Source organism: Nannospalax galili, unplaced genomic scaffold (genome assembly GCF_000622305.1).
Source record: "Nannospalax galili isolate Female #2095 unplaced genomic scaffold, S.galili_v1.0 scaffold512, whole genome shotgun sequence".
NCBI lineage: Eukaryota > Metazoa > Chordata > Mammalia > Rodentia > Spalacidae > Nannospalax > Nannospalax galili.
The window spans coordinates 767,937-790,580 of NW_008331992.1; the positions used below are offsets into that span (position 1 = coordinate 767,937).

The 22,644-nt window shown below is 37.9% G+C and overlaps 1 protein-coding gene across 5 annotated transcripts in view; it reads left to right on the forward strand.

The window, feature by feature from the left end:
* Myo6 (myosin VI) overlaps positions 1-21,671 on the forward strand; it is a 169,189-nt gene extending 147,518 nt beyond the window's left edge. Inside the window, exons 27-35 of one of the 5 annotated variants that reach the window (XM_029560601.1) lie at positions 2,997-3,075; positions 4,169-4,329; positions 5,810-5,839; positions 8,772-8,810; positions 12,467-12,570; positions 13,599-13,730; positions 16,776-16,802; positions 19,583-19,801; positions 20,311-21,671. In XM_029560601.1, the coding sequence (XP_029416461.1) occupies positions 2,997-3,075; positions 4,169-4,329; positions 5,810-5,839; positions 8,772-8,810; positions 12,467-12,570; positions 13,599-13,730; positions 16,776-16,802; positions 19,583-19,801; positions 20,311-20,510 (991 nt within the window). In that variant the 3' untranslated portion in view covers positions 20,511-21,671. The remainder of the gene's footprint in view (positions 1-2,996; positions 3,076-4,168; positions 4,330-5,809; positions 5,840-8,771; positions 8,811-12,466; positions 12,571-13,598; positions 13,731-16,775; positions 16,803-19,582; positions 19,802-20,310) is intronic. The other 4 variants (XM_029560602.1, XM_029560603.1, XM_008827066.3 and 1 more) reach the window with 4 other exon arrangements.
* Positions 21,672-22,644: the final 973 nt, after the last annotated feature.

Below are 22,644 nucleotides of genomic sequence, written 5' to 3' on the forward strand. Positions count from 1 at the left end.
CTAGCAGCAATCAGTTGTCAATATTCCTTTAGATAAGATTGGGGTCTGCTGTTCATTTTCCCAGTTCTATGCTGGGTTACTATCTGGGCATCCTTTTGGCTACCCTGGCCAACAACGCAAAAGAAGGTATCTCCTTCTGGCATTGTTGCTTGTTATGTAGCCTTTAGCTACACATATGGACTCTTAAGAAATTATATTGGCCCCTTTAATCTTTGGTTATATTTTCCTTTTGGGTGTTTAAGGCCATACAGTTGGCCCAGATAAACCCAATTTATTTTTACTCTTAAGGTCATTTGAGGATCTGTTCCTCAGGGGTCACATGGGCTTGCACAGGCTGGAGATAGGAGTAAAGTTTCAGTCCTTTGCTTATGGATATTCTGTTTTCCCAGCACCATTGTTGAAGAGGCTATTCTTTCTTCAGCCTGTATTTTTAGTATCTTTGTCAAGGATCAATTGGCTGTGGATACATGGATTTATTTCTGGGTTCTCTACGCCAGTCCATTGATTAGTATATCTCTTTATTCAAATGCCATGCAGTTTTGGTTACTATAGCATTAGAGTATGTCTCCGAGACCGGGTGTTGTAATGGCTCTAGTTTTGCTCTTTTTGGTTGTGAGCCTAAGCGTTTAAGGAGCCCTAGCTCTTTTTGTTCAAGGTTGTTTGACTATTCTGAGTCTTTTGTGCTTCCATAAGAAGTTTAGGATTTTTTTTTGTAGTTCTACACAAATAACACTGGTGTGTTGATGGGAATTAAATTGAATATGCAGATTGCTTTGCATAATATGACTTTTTATGCCCTTTCCTTTCTGAAGACAAGGACCACTCCATTTCCTTCTTGACAGTGATGGTGTTGATTAGCCAAGAGCCTGAAATCATTTAGATGTCCGTTCAGTATCAGAAATGAAGATGAGAAAACTCACTGTTGTCTTAGTTTCTGAGTTCTACTTAGTTTTCATGGCGTTCATAAAAGTATTGTTAGGATTGTGTCAAGTCTAATGTACAAAGTTTACATTATTTTAGTATAGCTTACACTTTTGAGATAGATACTATTATGTTTCTCTTACAATAGAAGAAACTTAAGGACACTGAGTACAAGTGCTATACACACTCAGATCAGGATTTGAACCCTGGTCCAACCAACACCAGAACCTGAGTGAGCTCTTAGCCACTGCACCCCATGTCTCCCTAAGGCTATAGAGTTTATTCACTGTGCCCTGACCTAGCCTAGCAATCACAGATAGCCTGGCTTCACACTCCATAGTGTGTCTGGAGGTTTTTGTTCATCCTTAGCCTTTGGAAGGCCTGTAGAGGATCAGGAACTGGCAACTTTCCTTCAGTCATCTGGATGCTCTGAGTCCTTAAACAGTAGAGAAGTAACACGGTACACTGGCAAAATGCTGTGGACTCTGGCGTTTAAGGAACTGCCCTCCTTACATGTGTGACATTGAACAAATTACACAATCTCCACGTGTCCATTTCCTTTTCTGTAAACAAGGAGCAGTAAAAGTGCCAACTTTTAGGTAGCTTTGAGAACGGATGACAGCATGTGCTTGTGCAGGTCTGCTCCCAGCAGGGTTGCCTTTTGCGTTTCTTATTACTGTTATTACCATTGTCGTGGGGACAGGTCTCTTCCATGACTCAGATGTTTAGAAAAGGAGAGTTTGAGGCTAAATAACGAGTTCTAGGTCACTGGATAGAAAAGCCTTTGTGTTAGAAAGGGTCTCTGAGGCCCAGGCTGATACGGAGTTCACTATATAGCCTATGCTAGGCTCGAACTCATGGAAATCCCCCTGCCTAATGCTTCTGAGCTCTGAGATTACAGGCATGAGCCGCTGTGCTTGGCTAAAAAAGATTCTTTCTTCCCTTTTCTCTCTTTCTCCTCCCTTTTTGCCCTCTTCCTCCTCCTCCTTTTTTCTTCTTTCTCCTCCTTTTTCTTTGGTGTGGTTGTGGTCGTACTCTAAATGTAGCTCAGGACTTGACACACTCAATGCAAATGCTCTACCATTGATCTGTATTCTAAGCCCATGGGCATTAACAGCATTAAGTCTTTCAACCCATAAATATAGAAAGTATTTCTACTTTTAGTGTCCTCATCAATCTGTTTTCTCAGCATTTTGTAATTTTAATCATAAAAGTCTTTCATTTCCTTAGTGTATTGTTAGAAGTGTGTGTGTGTGTGTGTGTCTGTCTGTGCGTCTGCATGTATGTCTGTGTCCACTTGGCTGTTGTGAATGGCATTGCTCTCATGATTTCATTATCATAAAGTTCATTATTAATATTTTAAAAAGTTGTATGTTGATTTTGAATCTTTATTGAATTAATTTATCATTTCAAACAATCTTTTCATGGAATATTTAGGCATTTCTGTGGTGAACAGTGATAATTTGACTTCTTCTTTTCCAATCTTTATGCCTTTTATTTATTTCTTTTCTAGTTTCTTTGGCCCAGATTTCTAGTACTGTATTGAGTGGTAAGAGCGGGTGCTCTGGTCTTGATCCCAAAGTTAGAGACAATGCTTTCAGTTTTCCCACGTTCAATATGATGTTAGGTCTGGGTTTGCCTGATTCTCAGATTAAGTATGGCAAAATCTCTGAAAATATTAAAAAATTTTTTTGAAATCTGGATCACTTCTGGCCCCAAGCATTTCAGACAAAGGATACTTAAACTATACAGTTTGAGTTTTATTTAGACCTTCCATCTGCAGATTTCTTAGCTTTTCTTCATAAGCTAAAAATATATACTTTTGCTTTCCTATGGTTTTAAAACTGGGAACATTTTGGAAAATTGCCATGATGTGATAGGCATGCTGCATTTGTTTTATGTAAGGATTGCTCAGGAGAGGTGGGCCTTCTGCTATGCACAGCAGGCTGGTAGCCTGTGTCCAGGGTTAACCGTGTCCCCATTCTGGCATTTTGTTTTGCTTGCTTACTTAAAGTTCATTTGCCTTCTAAAGGATGTCTTCTGTTAAAATTTTGAAGAGTTTCTTTCTTTTAAAGGAAATTTGAGATGGAAGCGAAGAGGAAACAGGAGGAAGAGGACAGAAAGAAGAGGGAGGATGATGAGAAGCGCATTCAGGTATGGAGCTACTGGCTGGATTTCATCAAGATAGAGTCACCGGGGATAAGAGAAGTGAAAACAAAATGCCACCTCCACATCACAGGCTTATCCCACAGGCAGAGGCAGTTTCTGATGTGAGTAGAGTTGAGACATGGGACCAGGGAAGTGAGTTCAAATCCAGGCTTTGTCACTGACAGAAATGGTGGTATTGTGTGTCTTAGTGAGTGCCTATGAGTCAACTTCTCTTTGTAGAATGGACTTACATAAGTTATATTAAACAAGGTGGCAAAGCGTTTCCAACAAGTCCTCGTTCAATAAGTATTATTTAGGGAAGTTAGATAACTTCTGAAATGGAAAACATTACATGAATTAGGTAACCGAAGCTCAGGGAGAGGAATGCCACATCTTTTCTCTCACAGGCAGATGCTTGTGTCTCATTATTAAATATGTGTATCCAGGTGGGAGTAAATATAGGCAAGGGTCAGGAAATTAGAAAGGGGGCCATGAGTGTGCAGAAAAGAGACTGAGGGGGCAGTAGAACGAAGTGGAAGGGAGAGTTGGGGGGGATGAAAATGTAACAGGGAAAGAGGGGCAGAGATGAGGTGGGAATGGATGGGTTAACCAAATTGAAACTGAAAATCTGGCATGGAAACCTATTACTTTGTTAGCTAATATAAAAAATAGTAAAAAGTTAATTTATTTTATGACTACAGATACTGGTATTAATGGGTTAAAACTAAGATATTCTCTCCACTCTTAGTCCTTTCCGAGAATAATTGACCATTTCTGTTTGTCTGGGTGCTCATGGTGTATCCTTGGCACAGCCAGCAGTTGAATTTTGCCCAGCATTCAGGTGTGGCAGGTGTCTTCGGAGTTGCTCCCGTGTGGTCATAGCATGGTGGGGCTGTGCTGCTTCTGCCTTGTTTTAACTCTGGGAAAGCGAGACATCAATGATAATATAGAAAAATAACTGAGACTGGGGACATTTGTGCCTAAACGGTGTATACTCCGACGAAGATAGCCTGCTGTGGGCTGGTAAGCTCCCCCTTTTTTGTAAGTAATGAGGTAAGAAGCAAGGAACACTTGGTCACGTGTGCTCTGTGCTTGGCAGGCTGAGGTGGAGGAGCAGCTGGCCCGACAGCGGGAGGAGGAGTCACAGCAGCAGGCGGTTCTGGAGCAGGAGCGCAGGGACCGGGAACTGGCCCTGCGCATAGTCCAGAGCGAGGCCGAGCTCATCAGCGACGAGGCCCTGGGCGACCAGGCGCTGCGAAGGTACTGGGGCCCCGGGAGCGTCCTCTGCTGGGCCGTCAACTCTGTTTATTTCTATCTGAAAAGGACTAGGAGAAAGTTGCACTTCGAAGGTTTTAATATATTTGAAGTAAAACCATTTTTAAATTAATGTACTTACTTCCACGATCAAAGGAGTGGAATATTGAGTTTTTCTATTCACGTATTAAGCTTGAAAACTAAAACCCGAAATTTCAGTTAATGGGCATCGTATTAAGAAAAAAAAAAGCTCAACTTTTGCTCTGAAATTATTTGAGTATTGCATATTGGGTAGACTTTTAATTTCTAAATACTTGTCATTAAATACTGACATAGAAATCAGTGACTGTATTATAATGCAATTTAACACATGAAGTTAGGAGTCTTTATTTTCCTAATACAGATTTTTAAAAATATGTTTATTTTTACACTTGAAATGAAAAATTTGTCCTCTAGGACCACAGAATAAGGGGTATTTGTTTTCAAGAAGGAAAGTTAATAATATTGAAATATTTTTGTTCCTTAGATCTCTGAATTATGTCTAAATACTATAGTGGGAATATGGAAGTTCATAATATTTTGCATGGAGCTGCAGAAAAGTTAATATTTATCATTTAACAATTTTAGACTATAGAAAGTTATTTTGATTATTAAAAGAAAACCAATTTGTGGGGTGCCTATGCTGTGTACTGAGAGACATGGGGATGGAACCTTGCTTCTCAGAACTGTAGAACACTCTGACCAAAGTATAATTAAATTAGCCACTAGATGGAGCTACTTTCTTGCAAAAGCAAAAATCCTGGGTGACCAGGGTAAGGCAAGTGTCATTGAGCTGCTTAGATTTCACTTAGTGGCAAAGATCTCATTTGCTGATTTGTCTTCACACATTTTTCTAGTATGTGATTATTTTGAGGCGCTTTGAAATCTAAACTGTATATGATAGTGTATAATATTGTAAATGAACAGACTAAGCCTGTTACAACAGAAGTTATTACAGTGATTACATGTATAAAGTATGTATACGGTGTATATATCTAGATTATGCGGTAATAAACAATTCTAAGTTACTTTTCCAGCTTGAACTCCTGTCCAGTAATTTCTAAGTAAGATTTGTTTTCATATATGTAATATATTTTCAAATACCATCTTAATCTGTTATACTTAAGACCTTTGATGCAGACTAATGACTTCAAATTACATGAAATTGTGAAGTGGGCCCAAATTCCTATTAACAATGAATCTCACAGTGTATGAATATCTGAATTTTCCAATCTACACATATTTGCTCTTTTTCATTAAATTCCTTTAATTCTTTTGTAATCCTTTCCAAAGAACATTTTAAAAATGCATCAAAAAATCTGAATAATCTTATGTAAATTAAAGATAATATTTTTAAATCAGTGAGTAAATAGAATACAAATTCACACAATGCATTTTTCAGTTCAGAGCTGATGGCGATATTAACTAAAACATATTTTTTTCGCAGAACTGATGGAATGAGACCCCAAATGACACCGTATGTGGCTTCTCTTTGCCTTTTTAATGATGGGTTGTGTGTGCTTTTGAGAAGAAGTAGTTTGCTTCTTGAAGTAAATGTCAAATTGCTTCATTTTATCAAAAGAGAACAAGATAACATTGTTTTTCTACTTTTTTCTTGCCTAGGGAAAATGTTTGCGTCTCATAGAAGCATATGATTTGGTTTCCTTTTTTGTGTTGTCTTTGTTTAAACTTTAATACCAATTTGTTTTTTGTGTTTTTAATTTACTCTTACCTTACATCTTTAGAGTTGTAGGTATGCAGGAATAGATAAGAATAAATATTTAGTGTTCAGTATATGATGATTAATTCTCCTGATATGTGAACTAGGTCATGGTCTGACGTTTCTGTGTAATGCTGCTTCTTGTATTATGTTTGTCCGCAGAGAGAGAATCTTAGTAACACTTGAAAAATAAATGAAATGTATTTTGTATACGTCTATAATGCAATTTAGGAATATTTATAAAATCTGAATTTTAACAGCATTAAGCATTAGAGCTGTGAGTGAGTTCTTTGCCGTGTCAGACTGCAGCACCAAAAGCAGGTGTTTCGTGAATGACATGTCCTGTTTAACGACACCCCAGAAAACACCTGCAAAGGAGAAACGAGAGGGGCTCATTTGAGAGAAGACACTGCTTTTAGTGTGACAGTGCTCGTGTGTAGTTGCCCTAAAGGACATGACCCAATAATCAGATATTTTTGTTTATTTATAAAACGCCATGAAATACAATAGCTAGAATGCAAATTGATACAGGACTGTTGTCTCATGAACTCCAATGCCATGATGCTGTGAACAGTCCCTTTTAAAGTTCCAAGTGAAACACCATCTCCTCTCAATTGCACAATGTTGCATCTCTAGAAAGACAGTCTATTAAAACTATAAAGAGCATGCTATTTACATGTAAAATACATATTTGCATGTGTATGTTTCACTTTTATGTGTCTGTCAGACATGTTAACATGGCATGGGTCATAGGATAGTTGTTCCTATGCAGGACCCTTACAGTTCCTGACCGGCTTAATGTCTAAGCAGATACAGGATACTCACAGCATTGTTATTACCTTAGTGCCAAACAAAAACTTAGAATATTTTCTGAGTGACTACTGTTTATCCTCCCTTCTTTAGTACAACTATTTTATAGTTGTCATTTGAGTTTGAATTAAATAAACACTGTAATCAATGTCTAATGTGAAATTGTAAGTATTTGCAAATAGTTCAGTAAAATCAGAAACTAAAAGTACCTAGATGCAGGAACCATTTGGTTTGGTAAACCTGGTGTAGTGTTGGTGAGAGTCAGGTGTATGCTAATGTGAGGTCAGGTAGGACAGTGAGGAAGCATTCAGAGACATCTCTGTATGATCAGTTGACCAGGTAATAAAGAGCTCTGGAAGACTATTTGATTCCTTTGAAGCCTGCTATGAATAAACAAATGGAACACACTGTAGGAGGAAGAGATAGTAAAAACAGACAGAATCTTGGGGGGGGATTGAATTAGAACTACTTTTCAAAATTATACTGTTTGAAAATTCTAAACTTCTAAAAACTGCTAGGTAGTGATTGATTGATAGTATATTGCTGAAAAGAGAATTTGATTACATTATACTTGCATACCTTGTTTTGTGGGTTTCCTCCTTGCTTGGCTAGACCTCCATCAATGCCTAGTTGTAGCTAGTGTTCATCTCAAGAAACGAGGAACACAGACCCCTGCTCCCAGGGCTCCAGATCTTTGCTGGCATCCAGGAAACTGTGCCATGCAGCAAACATACACTTCTTTTTTTTTCTTTTTCTTATGATTTTTACTGATTTATAAGGGTAAAAGTTTACCTAAGTTGGATGAATAGAACAAATTTGAAAATGATTTAATTATGAAGAAGAAGGGCAAAGGGCAGGAAATGAAATGACATTAATAAAATGTTGATGAACCCAATGAAATCATCATCCCATTCCATAGAATTGAGCAAATGTTGACCGAACTCGGTTTCCAAAGGAAAATATGCCTTTGCTTTTTCAGAAACAGTTACCCATGTGAGTTTAGACCTCCCAGTAACAAGTACTTGCATTCATTTTCTTTCCTTTTTCTTTATTTACTTATTTTTATTTTATGTGTATGAGTGTTTTGTTGACATGTAAGTGCAATGCTTGTAGAGGCTTTGGATTCTCTGGAACTAGTGTTACAAATGGTTGTTAGCTGCCATGTGGGTGCTGACCCGGGTCCTCTGCCAGTGCTCCTAACTGCTGAGCACCTCTCCACCCCTTTTTCTTTTTAATATATACTTTGGGAAATTTAGGTCTTTAGATTCTTTTTTCCTTGGTCTTTTTGAGACAGGGTCTCCCTGTAGTGGGGCTGGCCTGGAACTTGCTATATAGACCAAGCTGGCCTTGAAATAGAACTCCCAGAGATCCATCTGCCTCTGCCTCTGAGTGTGGGATTGAAGGCGTGCACCACCATGCCCAGCTATCTTTAGATTCTTACTTGAAAACTCAGTCATTGTAAAATTTATTACTTGGTTTACCACCATTATGCTTTGTCTAATTAATATTCACTGAGCATCTTTGATGCAAAAATCCTAGTATAGTCTCTATCTCCTGCCAAGTTTCCTGTGTGCATTTAGAACATGCTGTTTATATTCTGTACATAAAAAATGGCACAGACGCATGGTTTTCATGAAACGTTATGTGAAAGTTCTTGTACGACAGAGATGTGTTCATATAACTGTAAACAAAAGTTTTACTATTTTTATGCCTTGAATTGTTGAAAAGTATGTTATTCATAGATATTTACAAAGTAAAATAATTGTGAATGGTTACTATTGATCATAATGTTAAAATTCATTATATTTTTAGATCTTTTGAGCAATTCATATCATGTGTCTTTCATATAACTGTGTTGTATTATCATTTTTTCTTATAGGGAACAAATGGCCAAAGAAATGTCAGAAATTTTGAGTAGGTTAGTGCAGTATGTTTGCAGAAATATTTACTACAAAAATCATATTTTTAAATCATCTTTGATTATTTAGAGAACCTGTTATATGGATGGCCCATTCTTTTTCATGTAAATTTTCTGCATAAGAAATATCAAGACCCCCCCGCCCATTTTACACAGGAAAAGGTAACAAGCAACATTCCTTTAAGTCTGGTGTTCCTCAGTGAGGATACAGTGGGATGGGGCAGCCTCAGTGTGGGATCCTTCCTCTCATCCTAATAACAGGAGTATTTTGGAATCCTCCCTGGGGTGGGGATGACGCTCTGAGTTTTCCCACTGTGCCCAGCTGAAATAGAAGTCGAGGAAGAGAGGGCCTTAAACTAGGAATACCAGTTTAAAAATCACTGGTGCAAGTTGAGGTCCCAGAGAATATAACTTCCCTGCAGTATCTAGTCCATTACTTTTGTAAGTGGATTTGAATCAATAATATTTTGTCAGCCTTAAAGTTGCAAAGTGAATTAAAAGTGCTAAATTAATAGAGTTTTTAAAATCAAGTAAATTCTATCACTATTACCTTAATGTATTGTTTACATGATTATCTTTATAATAACAATCAGTAGATTATACCTTTATTTTTCATTTTACCATTTTAATAACTCCGGAGACAAGGGGAGGGGCACATACATTATATTAATTTGCTACTTTTAACACCAAATACATATTTTAGCAGGTTATTTTTATTTGAAGTATATGAACAAAAAACAAATGTTATTAAAATCATATTTTAAGCAATAATTTGAATTTAGTGTTATCTTTAGAAAGTTTCAAAACATAACATGCATATTTTTATGTATATTTGACTACCAAAATTGTATGTTATGTAAATTGGTTTTCTTTAAGAAAAAAACAGATAACAAAACCCTTATTAATTTTCAGTTGCTATCTGAGAAAACACTCCTGGAAAGTGTGGGGGGTGTGTGGTTATCTATCATCTATCTATCTATCTATCTATCTATCTATCTATCTATCTATCTATCTATCTATCATCATCTATCATCTATCTATCTATCATCTATCTATCTATCTATCTATCTATCTATATATCTATGTATCTATCATCATCATCATCTATCATCTATCTATCATCTTTTTTATTATACGGATTGGTCCATATGGTTATGGATGAAGTCCATAAGTCTATGAAATCCCACAATCTGCCAGCTGTCAACTGCGCTCTATCTAATCTACCTATTTTTTGGTCAGTTTATTGAATGGGCAGTTTAGAGATACAGAAAAGAGTATCTGAGTAAATGTTAAAGCATAATATTATTGTTGAGGGTAACGGACCTTGTGGCTGCATAGCTGATTCTTGAACGTTTTTTCATTATATGTACTCACTGTCCATGGTAGTGGGTTCCACGAGTTCCACTTTCATATGAGTATGTAGTGGCGGTGACTGTTTTGCTGTCGTGCCCCCACCCTCTCTTACTGCCTTCCCCTCCTGTTAGTCCCCTTGTTCCCTAGACAGTTGTGCTTCCACTTTCATGTATTCTCGTATGATTTTATGTATCTTCATAAAATAGGGAAATCACAGAGGAAACCTGACATTTGTCTGAATCTGATTTAATTTGATTAATATTATTGTATCTAGTTATATAAATTTTCCTGCAAATGACATAACTTTGATTTTCCTTATGACTGAAAAGCACTCCAGCATATGTATATATACTACATTTTCTAGTTCTCTGTTTATGAACACGTACGTTCATTCTATAACTTATAGTTTGTTGACACTTTAAGCAAAATGATTAGGAATGAAAGGCTACCTGCAAAATTGCTGGTTATATACAATTTGTGAAAAAAATATGGATACTGCAGTAAATATAAAACAGATCTTAACGATAAGATGCAGGGAGGATTAAATGGCTATGTATTTTTTTGGTCAATCTTAGGTTTATGATAGCCACCATGTCAGAGAATTTTAAGTATGTGATGAAATACACCATTTTTGGCCTCTAAAATGAAAACACACACAGGCCTTCTAAAGAGGCAAAGATATCCATTTACCCATTGACTATTGAAAGAGTACCTCCCTTCACCTCAGGAAGAGGGGCTATATTGTCTAAGATATATTTTCTATTGTTTTTCAGTAATGATAGCCACATAAAGTGTCTCTATCTTGACCATTTGCTAGGGCTGTTGTTCTTTTAAAATGTAAAATTGACGAGAAAATACACTTATTTCAGCTAGCATAACTTGATGATCCTCTTTAAGAACATGTGTTTTCTAAATAGAAGATGGTAAGGGGGAGTTGACTGTGTGATACCTGACAAGTAGTATTTTAGCTCTTCAGTATTATATCTGTGCGTCTTCTTTTCATGTTTTGAAATCTTATGTTTAAACTCTTCCTTTGTTACATTAGCTTAAAATAAATCTTGCAGCTTGATTCGGAGTGTTCATTGTCGTAGAAAATAGGTTGTTTACATGCTTTCTAATTAATGGTCTCAAAGGTGGATAAAAAACAGGTTTAAGCTAGGTATGTTTGGCACACCTTGGAATCCCAGCACTTGGGAAGTTGAGTCAGGAGGATTCTGATTTTGAAACCAGCCTTGGATGCTTAACAAAACCTTGTAAAACTGTTAAGAAAAATTGAATTTATCCATTTTTACTAAGTATTGTAGATTTTTTCTTTCCTCTTCCCTCACATAAATGTTCCCAGCACGTGTGCCCTTTCGTCCTCTTTGTCTTTCTCGTGAGCTGAACCCTCTTCGCACAGTTTACTGTTGTCCTTCTAGGACTCACCAAATGCAAGACTATGGCTTGTCTGCTTGTTGAATTTTTCTTTAGGGGGGCAAGGAGTGGTTTTGAGACAGGGTCTCCCTGTAACCACAGCTGGCCTGGAACTCACTATGTTGGCCGGGCTGGCTTCGATCTCACAGTGACCCACCTGCCTCTGCCTCCTGAGTGCTGGGATTAAAGGTGGTGTTACCATGCCTGGCTTGCTTATTGACTTTTTCTGAGTGTTTCTAGATTCTCCAGTTATTTTAGCCTATATGCAGTGCATTGCAGTTTGGCCTGGGGACACCTGTGGACTCTGTAAATATCTAAATGCCCAAGAAGGTGCTGTCCCAGTAGCAGTGAGTAGAGCTGGGTCATTGTGGCTTTAAGTAGACTGTCCAGATGACTGGATTGGGTGGCCTTGTGGCTCACAGCAAACCAGTAATGTGCCACTAATGACCTTTCAAGCCTATATGTAAATGTAATTTAAAAATTTTGTATATTCATGTGTTCTTCAGTAGGAACATTTAAGCTGACTGTTGGGAAGGAGGTGAGCTGGATATAGTGGGCGCAGGAGTTCTGAAGAAAAACCCAAAGTTGCTAGATAGTGCCCATCTTTTAGTGCGCCTTTCTCTTCCTGCTGCTGCGCTCTCCTCCTCCTCTTTCTTTTTTCCTCCCACACCCCCAGTGCTGGGACTGGAACCACACAAGGCCGTGTGCATGCTAGGCCAGTGCTGTATCAGTGAGCTACAACCTTGTATACCATGCTTGATTTCACCTGTCAAAGATAGAAAAAATACTTGGTTTTCTATTAGTTTTCAGTTCTCAAAATTATATATACTTTCTTGCCTCCCAGTCACTATATTTCTAGTTTAAATATGTACAAATTATAATAATTACAGAGGTCCTGCTGTACAAGCCACCAAGGCAGCTGCTGGTACCAAGAAACATGACCTTAGTAAATGGAAGTATGCAGAACTCCGTGATACCATCAATACTTCTTGTGGTAAGTGTATGGAGAGGATGAAGGAGGAGGGTCCATACTGATAGCTAGTGAGATGTGGTGTGTGTGTGTGTGTCTGTGTGTGTGTCTGTGTGTGTGTCTGTGTGTATGTGTGTGTGTAAATTATTTAAACCCAGTTTCTTTGTTCCGAAGATACAGTTTTGCTTTCCCACTCATATACTATGCAGGACCCAAATCTAGGGAATGGTGCCACCCACAGTGGGCAGAGTTTTCCATCTCAAAGTAATCAAGACAATCCCTTACAGATATGACCAGAAATTAACCTGATTTAGACAGTACCTAATCAGGACTCTTTTCCCAGGTAGTTCTAGATTGTGTCAAGTTGACAATTAGAATTATCCATCACAGCATAATTACTAAATTAAATGCATTTTACCTAGGTCAGGGCTCTGTTAATGACTGGGCCGTCTGATGTGTTAGTGATGGTCACATGCTGTATATGTGGATCCTTTGTTCCATGAATGCAGAGTCACGCAGAGATGCAGTCCCTTCCTTTTAAATCAGAAATTCCCCCAACAGAACAATTGTGTGAGGCACAATTTCCAGAGGCTCAAGCATAGTTAAGTTCTTGTCTGAAACAGGGTGTTTGAGTTAGCACTGACTAAGAGTGAAAGCATCCTAGTAGACTGAATTCTTACAGCATTCTTTTCCTCCTCATTGAGTATATCCCTATAATTATAAATGTGAAAAATGTGTCGCATTTAATTCTGGCTTCTCTTTGGGCACATTTATTTTATTCTATTTTTAAACTTTTTAATTCAGTTTCTTCAAATATGAAAGAACTATTTAGTCTGGAGCTCTTGAGTTGAACAAATGATACTGGAGAGTAATAATGTGAGGAAATGCTCTGTAAATCTGAAAGATTTGTGAAATCTTTAGCTTACTTTGTATTCTGTACTATTAAGAACAAAAACCTTCATATAGACACCTATGTGTTTATGCCATAGAATAATTGTGTTAGATAAATAATGTAGAATGTTAATTTTTTGTGCTTTTTAAAAAATCAATAGATATTGAGCTCCTGGCAGCTTGCAGAGAAGAATTTCATAGGAGACTAAAAGTGTATCATGCTTGGAAATCCAAGAACAAGAAGAGAAATACTGAGACAGAGCAGCGTGCTCCGAAGTCTGTCACTGACTATGGTAAAAACAAATCTGCACTTTTGAATATTCCCAAGTGTATGTACATAAATACATGTCATTATACATAAGGTCTTTGGGTAAAATATCCACTACAAATTTCTCTTACTGTAATCCATTGAACCTCCTACAACCATGATTGTCAGTCTTTTATGGTGTTTTTTCTAATGAATATAAAGTCATATTTGTCAAGGTACATTGAATTTTGTTATAATAAATTCTAAAGGTAAGGATTTTCTTTTCTATACTGAAGAGGTTATGCAGTCTGTTGTAAGTACATAGTCTCCAGTGTGCAAACACACACACATCAGTATTACATGTGGAAGGCTGGGAATATATGGAGTCGAGTGCGTGCTTGGCATGTGCTTTCCTCAGCATTGCAAAGAGCCCAAGACTCAAACAAGTAAAAAAGAAAAGTGCCATGTGGAAATGAAGTGGTTACTGTGACTGTTGCTTTGCATATACTAAATGAGTTTACATACGAAAATTAGCTTTTTATATTGTTAAACAGGGTCTTATGTTTTATTTTCAAATCTTTTCCTTATTTTTAAATTTAACCTATCTCAATCTTAGATTATTTCCCTAAAATCTGCAAACAGTGTTGTTTTTAATACAGAGGTGTGCGCTCTTCCTGCCTCCTCCCAGAATGCCTCACAGCAGAAACAGAAAGGCGCCTGCTCTGTGTGTCCCCTTTACCACTCTGATCCTGCTGTAAAAGAGTTTTGCAGCACACATTATTTAAAAATATAAGGTTCTATTTTGTCTTCATGCAAAAACACAAATGTACCTTTGAGCTGGAAAGTAAAGCCAGTCAAGGCAGCATGGGCTTTACTCAGACCACCTGCCATGTAAGTCAGATGTTCAGCTTTCAGAGCAGTAACTGGAATTTCATCTGCGACTCTGGTACTTTATACCACTGTAATTTATCTTCTTAATTCAAGGTAACATCAAGGTGACAGAGGTGTTGTGTCTTTGTTTTTTTTTTTAATTTTATGTGTATGCATGTATTGCCTGCATGTAGGTAAGGGTACCCATGTCGTGTAATGCCAGTGGAGGTCAGAAGAAGCCATCGGATCCCCTGGGACTGGAGTTACAGATAGTTGTTAGCTGCCATGTGGGTGCTGGGATTCGAACCCGGGTCTTCTGCAAGAACAACCAGTGCTTTTAACCGCTGAGCCATCTCTCCAGCCCCCGTGTATTTGTTTTAAAATATTTTATTTTCTTGTATGAGTCTGTTGCCTGCATGTGTATAAGTACACCCATGTCATGCAGTGCCTGCAAGAGGTCAGAAGAGGGCACTGGATTCCCCTGGAACTGGAGTTAGGAATGGTGGGTGCTGGAATCAAACCTGGTTCCTATGCAACAGCAGCCAGTGCTCTTAATCACTGAACTATCACTTCAGTCTCATGTCTTTGTTTTAAAGGGGTCTATTCTCAGTACTTGGTCACCTGGTTTAGCATTGTATCATCCAAGTTTACTTGAGTTCTTGGATATATTTTGCTTTTTTCTCTACATACCAAGCAAGTAAAAGTAATACTTGAATAAAGTCAATCAAATGGTAGGACTTCAGTGTTTCAGAGTTGTGCAGAGTTGACTGAGATGGCTTCTGTTAGTAAGGAAGGTGTTAGTGCTGGGGATTGTTCCAGAGTGACTTCAGGCACCATGTAACAGGATGAGGGCAGCAAGAATCAGTCTGTCTCTGTGTCTGTGCTGAAAGTGGTATGGGCATCTGAGATGCTGTAGGTTTGCAAAGATGGAAGCCCCAAGCACATGACCCAAACTCTTTCCTGTTTCAGTGTTTCCTCTGCATATTGAAATGACAAGATGACTCTGTTCCCTATTTGTTGTCTACGTATTAAGCTTCTGCCACAAATTACTATTGTTTTATATATTTAAAAAACAGCAGTAAAAAGGTAAGTGCACCTATGTTGTGCAATGCCTGCAGAAGACAGAAGAGGCTGTCAGATCCCCTGGAACTGGAGTTACGGATAGTTAGCTGCCATGTAGGTGCTGGGACTCGAACCCAGGTCTTCTGCAAGAACAGCCAGTGTTCTTAACCACTGAGCCATCTCTCCAGCCCCCTCCCCCAGTGCTTCATGTTTTTAAACTGAACTTTGATACCTTAGTTTCCTATTTTTGCCCTTAAATGAAACAAATAACGTGACTCACCTTGCTGATTCAAGTAATGTATTTTTCTTTTGTGAAGTCGGGTCTGACGTAGGAAGGACACAGCTGAGGAGAGTGGTGGAGGGTGTCAAAGCACTTAGTGGCTCAGTGAGAAAGCTTTGTGCTCGAAAGGGATTGCTGTGTGCTCTTTGTATTTTGAAGTGTCAGAATTCACTTGAAAACCTAAAGCGATGGCACGTTAACACACACAAAATGATGTCATCGGCAAGAGTTAAACACCGACAAAGTGTGCTTAATTCCGTCAACAGTGAGTAAGAAGTCTCAGCCCTTTTCCTGAGCATGCTCTCATCTCATTTATTGACAAAGAAAATTTCAGAAGTAATTCTTAGGGCAGTGGCTAATCAGCCAGTGAATAGTTATGATTGCTTAAAACAATGGTTTGGGAAATAGTTTAAGTTCCTAAAATAAAAATGTCATGAGTTTCAGATTTGGGAAATTTGAAGGAAACCCCAGTATATTGAGTGTGGAAAGGGTAGTGTTTGTATCATTAGTTAGGCTTGTGTTTGGATGTCCATCACAGCATTCTAAAATTACTCACGTGGAGTCTAATCCACCTTCTTCACCTTTGCTCAGACAGAATTTCCTAAAACGTACCGAATCAGTTTCTTCTTTTCCTTTCCCTCCCCCTCCTTCCCCCTCCCTCCCTCCCTCCCTTCTTCCTCTCTTCTTTTTTTTTATTATTTTTTAAATTAGAGAGCAACATACACTTGTAGGTGATTCTGAGAGTTCTTACCTATAGAACAAATGTTTACATGTTAGTCACCACCTCAATTGATGGGCTAGATTTATAAATTAGAAAAATGCTCATTTAATAGTTCTGGCATTTTTATCCTTTCTTCATCATGCAATATTTGTTCACAGATTTTGCACCATTTTTGAACAATTCACGTAAGTCAATGGGTGGTAACTCATGAGCTAACTGGAAGAGGGGTTATAAAGTACTAACTTCTGTCAAACCTCATTTTGCTACCATTGTAAATGGAATTGTAGTACGTTGAAGATGGCTTGTCTATGTTAAGATGTGTCTTAACTTGAGTTGATGCATATCACTCCAAAATATTTGCAGAATGAAAATCAAATTATGAGATATCATTTATCAAATTCCATGCATTAAGAATAACATTTAAAACTGTGAGTATATACAATTCTTACTGTAGCAAAACTGTCTTCATCTGTCTTCACTGATCTTTTAGGGGAAAAGACTAACTTTTATGTGCTGCTTTCAAATACTGTATTGCTAAGCATTGTGATGGTACCTGTGTTTCTATTCAGAGAGCTGAGTTTTGTTTAGTAATATACATGTTTAATAATGATTCCTCCTAATGAGAAGAGGAAGATCATTTTACTAATTTTATAACCTCCTATCAGACACACCCTTCCATAAATTAGAAACTTTGAGTCACCTTTGTATACAATAAGTTCCTAAAATCAGTGGAGCAATAGTGATTTTGATATAATATCATATGCATTTGTGAGCTGGCTAGGACTCATCTTTTGAAGTGATTCTTATAATTTATATTTTTATTTTGTTGTTTGAGGCATTATCTCACTGTATAGCCATCCCAGATTGGCCTCAAACTCTCAGTTTTCCTACCTCAGCCTTCAAGACGTGAGGTTTATTTAATTTAATTTTGAAGCCAATTCAGTTGGATAAAAACAAGTTGTTTAGAAGATTATTTTCAAGGTCTTGTGCACTTTCCCAGAAGTTTTTAGTTCCTTTTCAACAAAATTTCAGTTCTTCTACTGATAGAAAAGGGCATCAGAAACACTGGTTTCTTAATTTTACTCAGTGCATTAACTTCCAGAAGACTTATTTTAGAGAAGTAAGTTAATGAATGACTGCCAATGCCCTAATTTGTGTTCACTTATTCATCATCTAGAAGGGTTGGTATTTAAACACTATCCTTTTGAAGGTCATGTGTTTAGTATGTATATAAATGTATAGACACATACATAGGCCCCATGTTTGCAGAGTAGATTGTCTTTTAAACTTCATGTATAATTGTTGAGTTGCAAGAACTGTCAGGAGACAGGAACAGCAGCATAAATCAGTCTTGTCTCTGTGTCTGCACTGAAAGTGGTATGGGTCTTTAAAGTCACTAACAAAACTGGCTTTTCGTTCTTTCAGAGGCATATGTAGCTTCATTAAGTGCTTTTTGCTTTCTCTGGTTTACAAAAAAAATAAATCTAACTTTCTCTAACCCTATTGTTATTTCTTGGTGTAAAAACTAGGAGTATTTTCATCCCTTTGGTATTTATAAGTTCTTAGAAAAGCTGTGCGGCTGTTCTTATTTTTATATGTAGTAAGTTTTTCATTGAAGTTCTTAGAATTACAGTGAATGGTTGCTCTGCCTTTGGAGTTGTGAGTATAAAGCACACTAAACAGGCTTGCCGGAATTATTCTGCTCAGGATGGAAAGTCATTATCCCAGGGACATGTTTACATTTGCAGATAAACTAAAACCATCCAGTAATGAAAACTGAACAGGGAGTTAGGGTAAGCAGAAAAGGAAGCTTTTCCTTTCCTGTTGGTAAGGAGACCCAAATGTTACCCCCTTTCCACTTGTTTCAGTAGGTTTTATTCCCAGAGAAATCATTTAAAGTAAGCAAATATCTTTGTTATAGGTATTTTTGTTGTTGGTTTTTGTTTTAGATTTTTTTTCCTGCCATGTTTCTCTAACATTAACATTATTTTGGCCTTTTAAAAAATGCAAAAATCAGCCAGGTGTGGTGGCAAATGCCTTTAATCCTAGCACTTGGGAGGCAGAGGAAGAGGCAGGTGGATTGCTGTGAGTTCAAGTTCAGCCTGGTCTACATAGAGAGTTCCAGGCCAGCTGGGAGACCCTGTCAAAAAGACAAAAAAAAAGCCAGAATCAGTTGGAAAAAAAAATGTTAAGTGGCTTTCACTTTTTGTGGAAAATAGGATTAAATGAGCAAATCTCTCCAATTTTGAAATGACTGCTTATTTTAAGTAGTCTATTAAAAGCTGTTCTGCAACTTTCATTTTAAATATTTGTAGGAAAAATATGCCTTAATAAATGAGACTGATTTTCTAACATATGAATTTATTTTGGACTATGATAATTTATTTTTGCCAACCTGGTAGGGTTTTGTTGTCTTTGGTGGTGGTGATGGTGGTTGTGTTGGTGGTGATGGTAGGGTCTCTGTATGTGTGTGTGTGTGTGTACCGTGTGTGTGCACAATGCTTGTGTGTGTACCATACATGTACACAGTGTTTGGGTATATACTATGCATATGCATAGTGCTTAATTCTCTGTGTGTACCATAGTGTACATGTGCACAATGCTTGTTCGTATACCATGTATGCATGTGTAGTGCTTTTGTATGTGTATGATTCATGTGCATAGTGCTTGATTTTGTGTGTGTGCATCATACATGTGCATATGCACAGTTCTTGATTGTGTGTGTGTTTACACGCACTTTGTGCCCACATGCACATGCACTAACTAACAACTTTAGGCGAAGACAGAGAACCCCACCCTGCATCGAATTCATATATAGGCAGCTAATACATTTTAGGTTTACTAGTAATAGGAACCTCCGTTCTCCCCCTGCCCCCATTTAAAAAATTCTTGATGTATTTTAGGAATGAAGGCTGTTTTCTTTTCCCTTGAGCTGCTCATGTAACTTTGGCTGTTCTTGCAATAGCTCAGCAGAATCCCACAGCTCAGCTTCCTGCCAGGCAGCAGGAGATGGAAATGAACCGCCAGCAGCGCTTCTTCCGCATCCCATTCATCCGTCCTGCTGACCAGTACAAAGATCCTCAGAGCAAGAAGAAGGGCTGGTGGTATGCCCATTTTGATGGACCGTGGATCGCCCGGCAAATGGAGCTCCATCCTGACAAGCCACCCATTCTTCTTGTAGCTGGTGTGTATAATTCACAAGAAAAATACTATCAAACAAAAAAGGGACGTAAAACCTTCAATGAAACATTCTAATATAGAAGTCACCGAATTTCAGAGTTGAATAATAGAGGTTTGCAGTTAAATCTCAATTCCAGTTTGTTGAAGCGTAACTGACTTACAGAGCAGGATTGCTTTATCCCCTTTGAGATACATAAACATTTGTCTCCTGAGAAGCTGTTCACTGGTGCTTAATCATATCTGTTGTCTTGTAATTGCTTTAAGAACCTGTAGCATTCTTGTTAACCATGACGACTCCTTTGAACAGTTAGGGGATTTATAAGGTTTGAAACGATCCTTAGTAGGAGTCAACCTTAAATGATTTCTGGAGAATTTAAGCAGATTTCTACCTTAGAGAAAATAAAGTTTTAAAAAGTTCTCAAATATAGAGAATTGTTAGGCATTTCAGGAATAAAACTCATAAAAATGCTCTGCCAAGACATATGGTAATTTTCCGATGTCTCCTGTCTGCAGGCAAAGATGACATGGAGATGTGTGAGCTGAATCTTGAGGAGACTGGTCTGACTCGCAAGCGTGGTGCTGAGATCTTGCCTAGACAGTTTGAAGAGATCTGGGAGCGCTGCGGGGGCATCCAGTACCTTCAGAGCGCCATCGAGAGCAGGCAGGCCCGGCCCACCTACGCAACAGCCATGCTGCAGAATCTGCTCAAGTAGACCCACTGGCCTGCTCCAGCTGCGCCCTGGCCCGGAGACTGGACAGTGATGTCTAGAAGGCTTAGTGCTTCCTCAGTCCTGTTAGAATTCCTTATGCAAAGTGAACAGATTTTATGAATCATGGGTTTTGTTAACTTGTTTATGGTTAATTAAGGTTGAAGTAGTGAGTTTGGGACCTAAAAAGAATATTCCTGTATCCAGCAGTAGCAAGTCCACCTCTCATGACTGTGCTGTACTTGCACAGATTCTGACCTTTCTCAGTCTTTGCTCACTGACTACCTTAAGTCCATCGTGATTACTGTCAAGGACAAGAAGAGTTTTTTAAATTTCAAAATACTTGATTTTTAAGGATGACACAGTACCTTTATAACTGGACTAATAAAATCTAAGCCTAATTTTGCACAAGAATTAAGGCACTTGAAATGATAAAGGCACAGATATTTTTCATAGAAAAAGCTATATTTTGTCTGCTTTTTCAGAAATTCATGGAAATGGATCTCTCCCCTTTCCTTTCTGGTATTTCTAGCCTGAGTGAACCCTAAGTTCTAGAATTTTGGAAAGACCCTTGATGTACTGAGTATGTTGTGTGCCAGAGGAGGTACAGGAAGTAGGCAGCATGGACTTGGGGCACTTTTCTGTCAAGCTATGTGTTGTTCCGAATCTCCTTTTCCTAGTTCACAGTTAAGTAAAGGAAATTCAGATTGTTGGAATGCTTAAAAGTTCCATTGAGGAAGGGACACAGGACTGAGGTAGCATTGTGGCTTTGTTGGATTGAATTCAAATATTCTTTCGATTTCATCTCTGTTGTAATTTTTGAGTAAGAATCTTCTCCAAGTATTCTCACGTGGTTTAAGCTGGTGTTGTGCTTCAGGACCCCTGTGCCCATTTCCACTCCTAGTGTCTGCTTTGGCCTTTGAGATTTGGTAATTATAGAGCTGTTTATAAACTTTGTAATTCAAAAGCCCTGTTCTTAGAAATTGCTTGCTTCATGTTGCAGATAATTTTTTAAAATCTTTCTTTGTGTGTTGTTAGTCCTGATCAGATGTCATCAATTATAGCCTAATGTATTGGGAATCTAGAGACAAAAAACATCATGGAGTTGTGTTGACATCCAAAGGAGTCTTTGTTTGTATTTTAGAATAAAACGAGAAAGTAAAATTATTCTGTGCATCTTTTTTCCTTGTTTTTAAATATCCTAACTTCTGAAGTTTCAGTTTTTTTCCTTAGAAGATACTTTAGTTAGGAAAATATTTCCCAGTTGAGGAGAATAATGTTTGGAAGACACGGATACTGTTGTCAGAACTGTTTCAAAATATACCTTAGTACTGAAATATTTATTTATTATGATACTGTGCAGATGATTGTCTTGTGTTAAGGAAATGAAACGTCCTGTCTCTGCTAATAATTGAGAATGTGGATGTGATTCTCTTCTGGGACTCTGTTCCTGCTTAGAGTCACTGCTGCTGGGTCGTTTGGTCCTGTGATCGCTAATGGAAGGTGCAGTCACCGAGACAAGTGACTTCTTTCTCCTTCACCGTTCTCCTTCCATCGGGGCTTTTATCTGTGCACGACAGTAAATGAGCTTTACTTCCTAGTCAGTGATGACTACAGTCCTTGAAAAAAGTCTAGAACCAAATTGATTGTTAATGACATGTCTGTTTAGTGCTGTTTTCTAAAGTACTTTTATGGATCTTCTAAATCCATAAATAAGCACTAGATGGAAAATTAATTAAAAAGATGAAAATTATTATGGTGAGAAAACTCAATATTTTGAAGAATTTTAAAGAACTATTTGACAGTAAAGCATTGTTAAAGGTCTTTTTGGTTTTTGACTTTGATAGTTCATGTAATTATGTCTTAAGCCATTTTCATTCTAATTATGTTACCCAGCTGTCCTGGAATTATATAGTTCAAATAGTCTCCTGAGGTTATTTTGCCAAGCAGGAGAACTGCCCTAATTCAATAGGTTTCAAGTGTTCTCCATATAATAGGTGTGCAAGTATACAGACGATCCTTGCAGGGGAGACATAGGACCTCCATCCTATGAGGGATACAGCAGACATGATGTTCCAAGAGACTCTGACCAGCTTCTGTGCTGTGTTCTTAACTAGAACTACTTGAAAACTGGAGGCAT